Source organism: Phallusia mammillata, chromosome 2 (assembly GCF_965637545.1).
Source record: "Phallusia mammillata chromosome 2, kaPhaMamm4.hap1.1, whole genome shotgun sequence".
In the NCBI taxonomy this organism is placed as follows: Eukaryota; Metazoa; Chordata; class Ascidiacea; order Phlebobranchia; family Ascidiidae; genus Phallusia; species Phallusia mammillata.
In genome coordinates this window covers 13,888,989-13,903,384 of record NC_137253.1, presented here as the reverse complement: position 1 = coordinate 13,903,384, position 14,396 = coordinate 13,888,989, and the positions used below count along the sequence as shown (strand labels likewise).

Sequence of the window (14,396 nt, the reverse complement as noted above, 5' to 3'; positions counted from 1 at the left end):
AAACAAATAAAGAAACATTTCCCGTTTTTCTGCTTTTTGTATTTCAAAATCTTATGAAACAAGAAATTTTACTGTTTTCCTGTTTTTCTGCAATTATTTTTTCCCTGTTTTAGAAAACACAAATTTCCCTTTTATCTGCTTTTCCTTTCTTTTCTGCTTTTAGTGCTGATTTTCTGCCTTTCCTTCTTTCCTGTTTTTCTGCTTTTACTGTGACCCTCACTTCACAATCACAAGCGAAACCAAGTCACCTCACCATTTCACAATTATGACATCATAAAGCAAGACGTGAACAGCGTAAACAGCTAATGAGCTAAACACTAAACACCATCGAGTCACAATAAAAAAGAATTCCAACAAACAAATGTTTGCCACTGTGTTTATGGCTATTACCTATTAGCATTGCACTTTACGTAAAAAGCAAAGCGAAAACCCAAATGCAGAAAAATTCCCAGTTGCCACAGGCGCTGTCTCTAATCTTGCCGACTTGCCACTCGACTCGGGCGAGTTGCCAGAGCGCACTTGACTAGATGTCGCTAAAAACCATGTGTTTTTGTTTACATTAGTTTGTTTTATTGTACTGTTTCTCAGGATCAAAAACGTAACAACACGTTGTGATAATGTGCCACAAAAATCCAGGACATATTAATACGAAATTTAGTTACCGTATGTACTCGATTGTAAGCCGCCCTCGTTTATAAGCCGCACGCTGGAATTTTAGATACGATTGTTTCTTAATACATCTTTCTGTTGTTATATGGTATGACTATTTGCCCATATCTGTTAGCACGCATGCATGTTTTGAACCCCAAATAATTTAAAATGTTGGAGTGTAGAAATAATTTCGGTATAAAATTAAAACATAAGCCGCCCTCGATTGTAAGCCGCACAAACGTCAGCTAAAAAACAATATAAGCCGCGGCTTACAATCGAGTAAATACTGTATCTTAGAAACGCTACTACAAAGTAAAAATTAAACCGTGCAGTAAGCAGGTACAAGAAAAAGAACGTTCGAAGATGATGTTGCTGTGCTTTATGTTTTTGTATTTCATTGTCATTGCTTTGGGGATTCATTTAGTAAAGAGATTGTTTTAATTTAGATGTTGTCTCAGATTGCAGGTAAACAGAAAACAAGTGAAAAATTGTTTTCATTTACCAAACTTGACGTGTGCCTTCAGTTAAGTTTACCTCTCCTGGTGAAAGAAAACGTACCTATACAATGCCTAGTTTGTACACTACCTTAGTTGTTTCAGAGAAAAGAACAAGATGGGTGCTTCAAATGTTCTTTTGACCAACAGTTCGCTTAAAACATTGCCACCTGAGCTATTGATTGTACCCTGTTCATTTGTGTTTAAGATGTCTATCTGTAAGTCACGTGACCAAATAGAGGGCGATAATTGGCTGTTCTCGGCGCCTCTTAGCTGGAATACTGGTTGACAGAATAGTGAACTGCTCAGCCGAAAACAGAGAGAATTAAGAAGTTATTGGGTTGCGGTAAAGAACGCTCGTTTTGCAGCGGCCGAAATGGCGAATCCACGAAAATTTTCAGAAAAGATTGCTTTACACAATCAGAAGCAAGCTGAAGAGACGGCAGCATTTGAACGTATTATGCAAGAAGTGTCAGTGACAAGGGTAATGGTATGTTTTCAGAAATGTTTACATTTTGTTTTGTGTTTTGTTCTGCATGTAATAGTGCTTCAGCATGAGTTTTCAAGCTACATCACCGCAAACAATCAATTGTTAATGCAGCATTATGTGTACTTCAGTTGTTGTTGTGACAAAACAGATATTTGATTTTACACCTTGAGTCAGTACTAATCATTTGAAAATAGTGGTGATTTGCAAATAATTGGTGTTGTTGGTGTTGCTGCCTTATTAGAAGTCACATCGTTTAACAAAGTACAATAACTGATCACATCACAGTCGTAAATATAAGTTATTGACTATGATTTATTGTTAATTCAATTTTGTCAGAAATATGTTCTTATTGTGTTAAAACTGCTAGTGGCATTTGTACATAAAAGTAATCCATCATGCACTGACATAAAAATCTGTTTCAAAATGCCAATGCAATTGTATGATTCATCAGGTCAAATAATCTGTGATAGTATTTTATCGATTTGAATTTTCGATCTGTTTATGCCAAAAGAGAAAAAATTATAATTCAGTTTTAACTGATGGGCATATGATCCTGTTTGTTTTCTTTGCAAAAAAATATCATTTGTTTTGTGTTGCAGCCACCACGTGCCCCACAAACCCATCTTAACCCACATCCACAAGCATATCTTCGCCCATACTTGGGTGGATCATTACCAAATGTCAATCAAATTGCAAGTAACCCCCAAATGGAATTACAGGTAAGGCAATTTTCCATTTATGTTCGGCCATATAAAAACTTTTTGTATTGTGATTTATTGAAGGATGCGTTTTTATTCTAAAAAACTAAAAGCTTCTCTGTAGTAATATTGTTATTATTCCGAGTTGCATAGATTGTTACATGATTGTCGTAAAAAATTGTGCTTGTGTCACTGTGTTGAAAAGTGAGGGCCAACATTTATTGCAGGATTTTTTTGTGAAAAAATCTAAGTAATGTATGAATGCCTAAGAAAATAAATTTCATCAAGTTGCAGGATGGTTTAAAAAAGAACACTACCATGACATTAAAAATGTAAGCCCCTCCAGCATATAAGCCACCCTTGGTTGTAAGCTGGAAAAAAGTAGTGTAAAAAACTGCAATCTAATAAACATGCAGTATGAAAGTATGCACACTTTCTAATAACTAATAAATGTTGAAACTTTTTACATTTAGCATCCAGGTGGGTTTGATGACATGAAGCATCCAATGAGACATCCTGGTAGATTGGACTCAAGAATGCGACCCTACACCCACCGCCGAATGATGCCTTTCGACATTAACAGGCACAGGCCTGGTCATTTCGATGCAGCTGCAGGCCAATATCCCAACCCCTACCTGTCTCCTCCCCCTGAGTCAAACTGGAGAAGGTACACAAATATTATTTTTTCTGAATTCTATTTATGTGTTTGATGGGTGAAGAAAGAGTGCATAGCTTGTTCTATTGTTTTAAAAGTTTCTTTTTTATATTTTGTGTGTGGTGGAATATTGATAAATATTGCACTGTTACATTTTTTTTATAATGACCACTATAAGATGAAAAAGAACTCAGCCCTAATATTAATTAAAGTGATTTTGATGTTTGATGTAATTGGTTAAGAAATCACATAAACATGCAATTCTGACATTAACAAGGTACTTATATATCTAACCAACGACAAACTTAAATTATTTTCGTCGTAGTTTATCTCATATTTTATGTTTGGAACAAAATATACTCACATTTATGCATAAAATATATACATTATGTATGTTTAAAAGTAAATTGTCAAAATTACAAAATGTGACAATTTATGAAAATTTTAGTTTTCAAATAATGTTAAGATTTATTTATTGTTACAGTGAATGCAAATTCCAATTGCATGAAGTGTCACATAAATCATTTTTAATGATTTTAAATTTTATTTGTCAATGTCATTTTGCATGTCAACCAATTATGTTTAGCTGAAGACGCTGAACAAATACTTGTTTATAACAGTGGTGATTGATTTTTTTCTGCTCATTAATCTTGCTCAGTCCTGTAGTACATTGGAAAAAATGATGCATTAAAGAGATATTTAGGTTTTACTTAATATCTGCCTTTTTTAGCCTGTTTTGATTTGTGTAGTCTTGTAGAAAAATTGCTGTTGATTTGGGCTGTTTCAGCCTTGCAGTATAAGTTAATCTTTTTTGTGACTAGATACATTTGTAGTTCTGATTTTGTGATGCAGTAGATCACTAATGTATAACATACTACTGTTTGAAACAATTTGAACATGTAGATAGTTAAATGGTTTATTAAATCTTTGCCAGAGGCCCCTCGTGGATGCATTTATAATGATTTAAAACCTGTCCCACCCAATATGTGCAAATTTATCCATTCTTTGTTTTGTAAAATAAATGTCTGTTTCAATGTAGTAATTCCCTACATTGCATGCCAATGCTATACAAATACCCTTTTCCCACCCATGGTCTAAGAGGGGGCACTGTGCATCTTTGACTGCATTGCTTAGAAAAAGTATTCGCTTTTAGAGTACTTCTTGAAAATCACTTTTCATTTTGCTTGTTTGTTTGTTTGTTTGTGGTTCCTGCTGCTATGCATTGATTTGTGGTGTCTTGCCTGTCGCCTGCTACTACTACACTGCTACTCACCACTGCGGTGCCAAACACGATTGCCACCATTCAGTTTCCCTCTGTCCAGAACCAACTCTGACTCTGCGCTACACCAGAGCGCCATGAATCCTAACGCACAGGACCACTACAATCCTGGCAATGCTCCAATGCACCACCCAGTGCGCCGAGGTCAGTATTTGTTCAACTGTTCATGTAAACTATGGTGTATTTATGATACACATATATATTGTGACGCTTTTTTGTGAATTTTAATCATCACCAAGTGTTTTGAGTAAATTTGTAGTGATTATTTCTTCCCAAATATGTAGTTTATATAGTTTATGTTGTAAATTGTCAGTGACATAAATATGTAGTATATATAATATTACTAAAACAATTTGAGGGAACAGTAGTATCTCATTAGAAAGCAATTCTTGGCTTTTGTTTTATTGTGTGATTTATATGACAAAAAGGTGCTTTGTTAAACTTGTAATAGCGCCTAAAATGATGTACTTGGTAAAAATTACGAGGAAAAAGCAAACATTGTGAATATAGATGCAACACGCACATGCATATTTACAAAAAAGTCACATTATTTCTTCCATTGGTTATGTGGGAATTTCTACAGTGTTTTAGCCAAAAAGGGTGTCATAAATATAAATTCTTTCCCTATTGATCAGAATTATCAAAAATTAAGTTTGTTCACCTTCTACATGTGAAATTGGTTTGACACGGTGTCAATATAATGATTTTGAGACCTTACCCACAGTCCGGCTCACATCGCGCCAAGAGATGTTAAATTATTAACAAATGCAGACTGCATGTATGCAGGACCAAAAATGCCCCTCTATGTGATCGCAAAATAAAAACCACATGTCCAGCTAAGATGCTAATGTAGTCGGCTGTTCATTGTAGGATCAAATTTGGCTTGTGTGCCTCTTTAATAGCTTTGGTTTTTGACTTCTTGCCCACTTATGACAATGGTTATCAATGTTCTGTTGCCAATATATGCACCATATGTTTTTCTGTAGATGTACTAATACGACTATTGTGCCTTTGAAGTTTTTTTAGTTTTTTTTTTGTAAAATCTGTTTTTAATCCCATAAAAGTTAGACACTACAGTTGCATAGGTTTTGTACTTGTGTTTCAATTTGCTGATAATGTGTTATTTATTGTATACAACAGACCTGTCAAACTCGTGGCCCACGAAGCCCTCAAATGCGGCCCACGAACAGTCAACATAATTGTAGTATTTTGTCAGATTTTTATCTAATTATAATAAATTTTTCTTACTTTTCAAAGTGATAGTTATTATTTAAACAGACATTTACCAAAATTTAATTTATAAATACAAATTCATAGGTTATGAATAGAAACGATAGTAATTAAACCGTTCCTCAAAAGTTTCAGTCAAGGGTGTACAACCTACGGCTGTACAGCCACATTAAAATATAATGTACTGGCGGCTGTGATGTAATTAAAACTCCTTTGCCAAAACTTTTGATTTTTAAACTGTCCTAAACAGATTTTGTGTTACTGAAAAGAGTATTACCAGCCGGGCAGCCATATGCATCAGACTTTTTGTAGGCCTAATGTGTGCAAACAATGCGAAAAAACAGGTGCGAAAAGCGTCACAATATAGATTATGACGTAATAAACAGTTAAAACTGATCTTCAGATTGTGCAGCTCAATCTGTGCATCAAGTTGGAAATTAATCTGGCCTTTTGGGGCGTCAATAGATGGTATATATATGATATAAACCTGTATATAACTAGATTAAAAATCACATGCGGCCCTCAGCATAATTTCCAAACTGCAATGTGGCCCCCGAACCCCACGAGTTTGACACCCCTGGTATACAACATATTATATAAAGGTGTATGGGTTTTTATACCAAAGCTTTGGGAATCTATGGATGTGCCCAGTGTTTTTTTAAGGGGTTTTGATTTCTCCAGCGGTTTCCCAAAATTTGGACTTGCAACTACGACTACAGTTTTTGGTATTTAAATGAAACACTTGCGGTCTCTTAAAACTACTTAGCGGTCACCCAAACCAAACCTTAAAAAAAACCTGGATGTGCCTGTAGGCTTCAATCTCGCATTGTGTGGGCGACAGAGTAATATTCAAATTCATGACATTTTTCACTGATTTATAAAGAGTTTACATTTGAAGAGGGGAAATCAATTTATCGTCGTGACAACATAATGCAGTATTGTTGTTTGCTTGTGTTTTTTGGAACAACACCAACAACTAATGCAAATGTGGCTCCTAATATCGACTGCACCATCGTATTTGGTGTCACAGTTTATGTAGCTTTTTACCACATGCAGTTGTAATTCAATTAAGAGTTGTTTTAAAATGCAATTTATCAAAGGGCTTTTGCAGATTTTATGGACAACAACTTCAGCAACATGCCACCATACAAAGCAATGTTTGAGAAGCAGAAAATAGAACAACATCTGCAAGCTGGCAACAGGCCCAAATCATGTGAAGCTCCAACTATTAAGTAAGACATTTGTACTTACAGTGACTTGTTTTTTTTTCTGTGCAAATGTGTTTTGTCATAGGTTGCAATAAGTTGTGGTAATAATTACACAATGAATGTAAAAAGTAAGCATATTCAGGTTATGTTTTGTCTTAATGCAGATTTGTTCTCACAAAACTTGGAAGTGTGTCTATTTCATACTTCTGTTATTACTTTAGGGCAGTGGTGCTTTATCGGGGTGCCAGGGCTCATTGGTGCTTTCTTGAAGTTAGCCAGGTGCACCCTAAGATAATGAAAAATGAATTTATATTATGTCATCCTTAATGTGAAATGACTTTTTTCATTTCTTAACTATGGTACACCCTCAAATTTTAATTACCTCCGGTGCGCCCTGGGTGGTTTCAGAAACACTAAAAATGTTTGAAACTTGAAATATACATTTTGTGTTGCAGTCTTTTACAAAGCGAGGTTCCAGGAGTAATACGCACTGGTGCTGATGGATCAGCAATGCCTCTGAGTGGCAACGGTGCACCACCACAAATCCCTGTTAGCCTTGCATCACTATCCCATGTCACCCAAATTGGCAACAATACTGGATCTTTGCCAGGTATGGAGCATTTAGGAATACAAAAACTGAATAAACTGTAATTGGTCATCTGGGGAAGCTTTCTGATCTGTGTCAACTGGTTGCAAAATGTGTAGTTTAATTTCAGACAGATTTATAGAATTTCAGATACAGTAAACCTTGGTTAAACTGGATTTAGTTAATTCTGATCTTTGCCTAATTCAGACAAAACTTGAATGACAAATGATTTGTTATGTGGTAAGACTTTAACAAATCAACATCAGTTAATCCAGATCTTGCCCTAATCTACACAGTTTTTTTTTTTTTTTATCCAAACAGGTCCAGATTAACTGAGGTGTACTGCAGTTTATTACAATAAATATATTATATCACATTGTTTACCTTTATTTGCGGATGTGTACACTTAAGTACAAAAGGATGCTTTCCCAACCGTTGATCCTGGGTTTAATGTTGTGGGCATAACAAGTCTAACTTGCCATTCCAATTCACAGATCTTACAAATCTTCATATTCCCTCTCCTCTATCCAACCCCATTGATTATGATGATGCACAACAACAAAACCAGCAACAGTCCCAGACCAACAACCATTCAATCTACAATCAATCTGCAAGAAGCACTGGCAATCTACCTGCAGCCTCTGCTATTCCTCACATGGGAGGTAGGATATGTTCTTTACTGAAAGGCTTTTCAACCTTTTTGTACTCAATTCACTCTTAGGGTATATCCCAATCTGTAAACAGGGAAACAAACTTTGCACATGTAATGCTAAAAGATGTATTGGTTTGCAGTTACACTTCAGAACACTTGGTTTACGAAGCTACTTCAATGTTTACTTGTTAGTATACTCAAATATGTTTGAAAATAGCATTGTAGCATTGTCTTCACCAGAATGCAAGACTTAAGAAGAAGAAATTCTACTGAAATGTGGATCTGATTTAGATATTATTTCCAATTGATGTGTGGCAGTTTTAAGATAATTTGATACCATTGAGGTGGTTTAGTAGAATTAGTTAAGTTTAGTGAAAAGGTAAATGAAATTTTAGCAATATGTTACACTTAAACAGATTCAAGAATGAAAGTTTGCCAACTGAAGTTATTTGAAACTTTACAAGAACTTGACCATTTAATGACAGTCTACAAGCCTTTGGCATCAGCTTTGGAAAGTGAAGAATATATGCAGGGCAAAAATCGTTCAATAAACCATTTCGCAAAGGCAGCAGCAGAAAATCCAACACAGGCAGATTTATACAGACTGGCCAGTTTAAGTCTTGGTGATCATGAGAGGTTTGTTGATAAAAGTGGAAGTCTATTGTCAGCGGTTATTGGGAAATTAAAGGATGTACTACTAGTTAATGCAGGTAATTTAATTGCAGCTTAATTGCTTTGCAAGTGGTATCCTATTGTCCATTATTAGTGAATGAAACCCAGCTATCAGTTATGTGAATAGAGTAAAGTTTCTATAACCCAAAGGTAGTTTTCTAATCAAATCCATTTTGCTAAGATTTTGGTAATTATCTTGTTTTTTTATAAAGACTGAAGTTTCACATTAACAATCCCTGTACAATAATACATAATTTACAATTAACTGGTATTCGTTTAACCGCAGACACCTGTATTATATTGTTCAGGTATAACTGTATTCTTTTCTGTCAATAACATGGACTTACTTACCAATCTCACCTTTTTCATAGCTGGTAACATGCGAACACCAGCCAGTCCTAACAGAGCTCGCAGACACACCCACAATGGCCCCGGGCCCAGTCCCCTTAGTCTTGGGTCCCCAGAGCACACCAGAAGGATTAAGTACCCCAATGTAACATCACCTAAAATGGTAGGGGTAAAATCAGAAATGAAGAGCCCACCAATTGGGGGCAGCTACACTTACCCCTACCCCCAGCAAACCAACATGCACTCGTCACCCCATCATAATCAAGGACCCATCCCCCCATCCATGGATGGAAGGGTAAATATGGTATCTTGTTGTTCTTTTGGTTTGCAAAAATCTGTTGCATTGTCATTTTTATAACTTTGTAATATTAAATTTTTTAGCCTATTGTTAACTTTTTGGTTGTGTGTATATGTTAAAAGCTATGGTTTGACCTTAATTTACAAATTGCATTTTTTTCATGCAGGGTTGGCAGGTTCAAAATCAGGAGCATCCTGGTAGTCCTTCCCATGCACAAAATGCCAGAAATATGCAGGTATTGTGACTTGATAACAGTTAAGAGAGTCTGTAATGAACTGTTGTAGAAGCAGTGCATGAAATGCGGAAATATATTACAGGATAAAATAGGGGGCAGCGTTTTGTACCTTTTTGCTGACATGGTTTGTTTGTGGAAAATAGTAATAAAACAAGTACATATTATTTTGCAAAAAAATATGACTAACATATTGGAGTAAAGCCTGACATGTTTAGTAATTTTCAAATTAAACAATAAAACCCATAAGAGCTGACTTTTGTACACTAAACTAATGTTGTCTGTGCAGTAACCACATTTAGAATCTTATCAAAATCTAATCTTAAGTTAATTTAATCTTCAGCAGGGACAGAGTGGTTCAATGCAGCGTCATGTGTCACAACAGAGTGTCGACTCGGGAGGTAAAGATATTATTGCTTAGTTCATATTGATAAACAAACCACAAAAATCCTAATCAATCTGTAACCACAGGTCACCCATTAAGGGTTGATGTGAATGCAGCATCTAAGGTGGGTCATCAGCAATACCAGCAGAACCGAACAACCCAGGGGTCGATAACCAGCCCCCTAACTTCACCCACATCACCCACTCATACGCAAGCAAATTTTTCACCAGTCACCTCACCAAGGGTAAGTTCCAAAAAGTTTTATTGTCCGTGGTTTAATGTAATATTTCCAGGCATGGGTATTTTTTGTAAACCACATATGTTTTTTTGTGAAAAATGAAGTGTGTAACTGATTTTGGTTACTATCATGCATACTGACATACTGGTCACACATTTTGCTGCTCTTTGGAAAAACTTACTTCAAAGTTTTTGTGCAGACATGCAGATGTATATTTTATGTTGCATATTTCCATTTTATTGCCGTTAGTGGTCAAAACGTCTAACTAGCAGGAATTTATAGATGTCTATTCTGCAGTAGGCAAATCTTGGTTGAAAATATTGCATTTGTGCACTTATTTTAGTGATAGAAAGTTTAAAAATGCACAATGCTTAACTACTATTTTGAGCGTTACACACACAAAAATGCCACACTTAACATACATTTTCAGCTTTCTTATGCATACTACAACAATGGTCAGACAGCTGATATATCATTACTGCTAATGACCGCAATGTGCACAATGATAACCTATTTCGCATTACTTGCGTTGGCATTACGAAACAGCGACAGGCAATACTGCACAAAAGCCCTTGCTTCACGTTTCAATTCCCCTTTTTCGCACCAACCGCAATTATTCACTGGACTCGATTTTTTGCCAGCGGTCGTTTCATATTGTCGTTGTATCGCAGCACGAATTCACGACTGGAAGCAACCCAGCCCTATCCGAGGCTTACTATCGCTCGGAAATGTCTGCGGCTTCCCTTCAGCCACTACAACACCAGGTATGTATTTGTGTACCAGACCCGCCCACAAATCGCTTACGAAAAAATGTGCTTCACGTCTGTAATACTAAAGGGATTAGAAAGATATGTTTGGCCAAGTGCCAATGTTCGTGGAATTGTGACATGACATGACGTAATAATATATTTGTTGCCGTTTTTTTTTACTTCCAAAAAACTGATTTTCTGTTTTGTAGATATGACTTTATGTTACGCAACAGGTTTGAAAAACGTGATGCTATCCTCTGTACAGCTTTTTTGACAATCCTGCAATTTACATCACATTTTATCCCGTTTAATGCGTTGTGTCTAATTCAGTGCAGCTTAGTTGAATTCAATAAACAAACAATTACCGTAAAACAGTAAATCTACATTAATGCATGGGTAAAAAATCAGCTGTATTTTGCACCGTCCGACATTTTACTTTCGGCTTACGCTGTTCTACTATTTGTTTTTAGTTCGAACAAATTCACGTGGTAAACGACTCTACGTCATCGCCGCATCACTCCACAGCGCCACCTATGTACAGTTGCCTCGCTGCACTCTCCGAAGCGTCAGATGGTAGGTTGCTTCAAAGTTTTGTTTAACACGCCTGATTTTTGCCCTGGGTTATGGTTTGTATCCGTTATGATATTGGGATACCTATTTATCATTTTCCTCATCGTGTTGCAAGTGATTAAACCTACTTTGAACCATCAAAACAGGTTGAGTTGGATTAAGCTCGGTTAAGAAACACTGATTTTAGTTGGTTTATCGCCAAAAACGCCTTTGATCATATAGTAACATTCACTGCACAACTAATAAAAATCGAATTGTTTAGGTGTAGGTGGATTGTTTAGTCACCGGTCAGACGGGCAAAAACACGGTCACGTCCCAAACAACATCAACCGTATACCAGACATCGTATTTACAGGTGAGTTGCGTAAGCATAAAGTTTGGCTGTATATTATTTCTTTACAATGTGTGCTGGACTTTGCAGCACTTTTGAAGAAAGTGCCTGATGTCTAAACTTGATGGTGACCTTGGAGCTTATGCAAATCACTTAATGCACTTGTTTATTGCTTGGCATTGTTACAGTTGATACTTTAAGTTAGGAAGAAGGGACAAGGGTTCCATGTAGCATTATGTTCAGGACCTATATCCCAAGCCCACCGATTCAACCACTGCCAAAAAGCTACCGCTGTCCCTTTTTTTTTTCTTGGGAGGCTTTTTTCAAATCCCAAAACGTGATTTTTAAACCAGTAAGCCTCTGATAAGTAAATGTGTTTTGCCCATCAGGTGTCGATGAACATCCGGGAAAGTCGGGACCATTCAGCGGCGGCGATCTGTCGGCGGGCTTTATGAGCCACGAACTCTCGTCGGAGTATTTCCCTGGCGACGAACTGAAGGTGAACCTGGGCTTAGAGGAACTCCAGATGCTGGAGGACTCGCATATCGTCACTGATCCCGTCATGGAGGACCAGCTGAGCTTATGATGTCATCACAGTGACGAGCGTGTGACGTCACGCGCCTGGTAAACGCGCCAAGTCGAATCGTGTGTCGCCCGCGCCGGTGGCAGCGCCTTCTGAGACAATACCCCAAACGCGAGTGACGTCATGCTCCGGTCAGGTTTTGACGTCACGCACGGGACGTGGAAGGAGGCGGGGCTATGACATCATCATCCATGACGAATCACCAGTACCTCGTGCTGCTGCTTTCCTAGATACTTTGTCGTAAAGGCGACCGCTCACTAACGTGACTCTCGCGTAGCTTAGCAAATAAGCATCTCGCTCTTGGTAATTTAACTTTTTTGTGATTTTGATTTGTGCGTGTGCGCGTGTGTTGTTGTACAGAGGTGTCGCAGTTTCACGTTTTATCGACCGACAAATCATCAACGTTCGCTTTATGTGTGCGTGTGTGTTTTCTTAATTGTGACCCAGTGTCTTAACTTCGGCCACTAGGGGAGGACCGTTTCATCTTCTACCACAACGTTGAACCACCTGAACTACTAACAACGGTTAACCAGTCTGGGGTGATATTTATCACAACTAACTTAATACTGTCCTTCAAAGTATTAAATTGATACTCGTTGATGACCATAACAATCTCAACCCGTAAAGACTGCGTTTGTTTACATTTTAAAAATCTTTGCACTAGTTAAGTCGCCTAGGCTTCGCCTTATGGAGTTTTAGTGGCCTTTTTGCTGCAAGTGTTTTGTCTTTTTTATCCCCCAGCGTTCCATCGAAGGCAAATCTATTTTTTAATTGTGCCGTGCAGAGTTTTTTTGGTTTTAAACCCACCCTTGGGAACTCGTCATAGTTTTGCTTTGCTTTTTTATCGTTCATGTTGCTTTTGCTATCTACAGTTTCTACATGGCCCGTATGAAATGGTATTTGAAGGCAGTGCAACTTATTGTCATAATAGTACAACAGGGAGAAATGGGTTCCATAAGCATTTATTTTTTCTGTAATGGGATTCACCTTTTTTAAAAAACTCAGCCTCACAGTGCCATGTCCTTTTTTATAGTATTGCCTGCTGTAGGGACGCACAATATAAACATTTGGGAAGGTAAATTATCATTTGTGGTTATTATGTATCATGTAGTCCTAAACTTCAACAAATCAGGATGGAAAATATTTTGTATTGTGCGTTTCTACCAAAAAGGCAAAATTTCAGACTGTTCATCTGTAAAACATAACGAAATGTTAAGTTAAAAGTCTTGTAGCCCCTTAATACAGCATCAAGTTTATTTTTTCTAATGAATCTGTAATTCTGTAGGTGTGTGTGCGCTTTTTGGTATAGCTAGGTCCACACTGCCATCTATCTTGCGCATTTGTTAGAAAAATATGGATAAATGAAAAAATGTGACATGCCACACTTTCAATAGAATTTTTCTTAGATAGCACTACCATAGACAAAAAGTTTACTGGAAAATTTTTATCTGTCTTTGTTGCAGATGCATGCTTGTCTGTCCAACCTGGGTTTCACAGTCGCTTTTACATTAATACAGCACAATTCTCCATGTTATGTTGCAATGTTTTGTTGGCATGTACCTGAGATTATTAACACCACCTCCTCCAGTATTACCCCAACCAAAGTCATGATTTATATGTGTGACTTACTTAGTTCACTTGTGTGTGTGGTGAGACTCAAAGCAAAATAGAGTAAATTTGGTTTTTGCAATCTGGTTTAGATAAAGTTTATTTTTCAGCATAGGAAAGGATTTTTAAAACACTGGCATAATCCTGGGCCTAAATCATCTCTTGTTGGTTGGGTACTGTTGCCTTCTAATGGCAGTAGTAAATTTACAATATTTGCACTCATGGATTCTGGCATGGCCCAGTTTTGTATCATATGTTTTATGGCCAGTTCCAGGACGTTTTTGTGTTTTTCCTGTCACCCCACCACCGATGGGCAAACAGTTGTACATTTGAGTTGCCTGCTTCTCTCTACCGTTCTGTTTCTCTATTTGGCCATAATAAAAAAATACTGTGTAATGTGTGGTTTGACAATTAACACTCTTCATGATATGTGTACACT

At 37.0% G+C, this 14,396-nt stretch overlaps 1 protein-coding gene across 4 annotated transcripts; it reads left to right on the top strand.

Annotated features, from left to right (window-relative positions):
• Positions 1 to 1,353: 1,353 nt before the first annotated feature.
• On the top strand, positions 1,354 to 14,353 carry LOC145213882 (CREB-regulated transcription coactivator 1-like). Of its 4 annotated transcripts, none has more exons than XM_080082291.1 (15): positions 1,354 to 1,629; positions 2,235 to 2,354; positions 2,807 to 3,000; positions 4,296 to 4,411; positions 6,609 to 6,729; positions 7,161 to 7,315; positions 7,786 to 7,953; positions 8,987 to 9,267; positions 9,428 to 9,496; positions 9,837 to 9,894; positions 9,965 to 10,122; positions 10,788 to 10,880; positions 11,336 to 11,438; positions 11,698 to 11,790; positions 12,156 to 14,353. In XM_080082291.1, exons 1-15 carry the CDS (start codon positions 1,522 to 1,524, stop codon positions 12,350 to 12,352), a joined length of 2,034 nt encoding a protein of 677 aa, XP_079938417.1. In that variant the 5' UTR covers positions 1,354 to 1,521; the 3' UTR covers positions 12,353 to 14,353. The 4 variants fall into 4 exon arrangements, with proteins under 4 accessions (XP_079938417.1, XP_079938419.1, XP_079938418.1 ...); XM_080082293.1 differs by having other exon boundaries at positions 1,355 to 1,635; positions 4,311 to 4,411; XM_080082292.1 differs by having other exon boundaries at positions 1,355 to 1,635; positions 8,987 to 9,258.
• Positions 14,354 to 14,396: the final 43 nt, after the last annotated feature.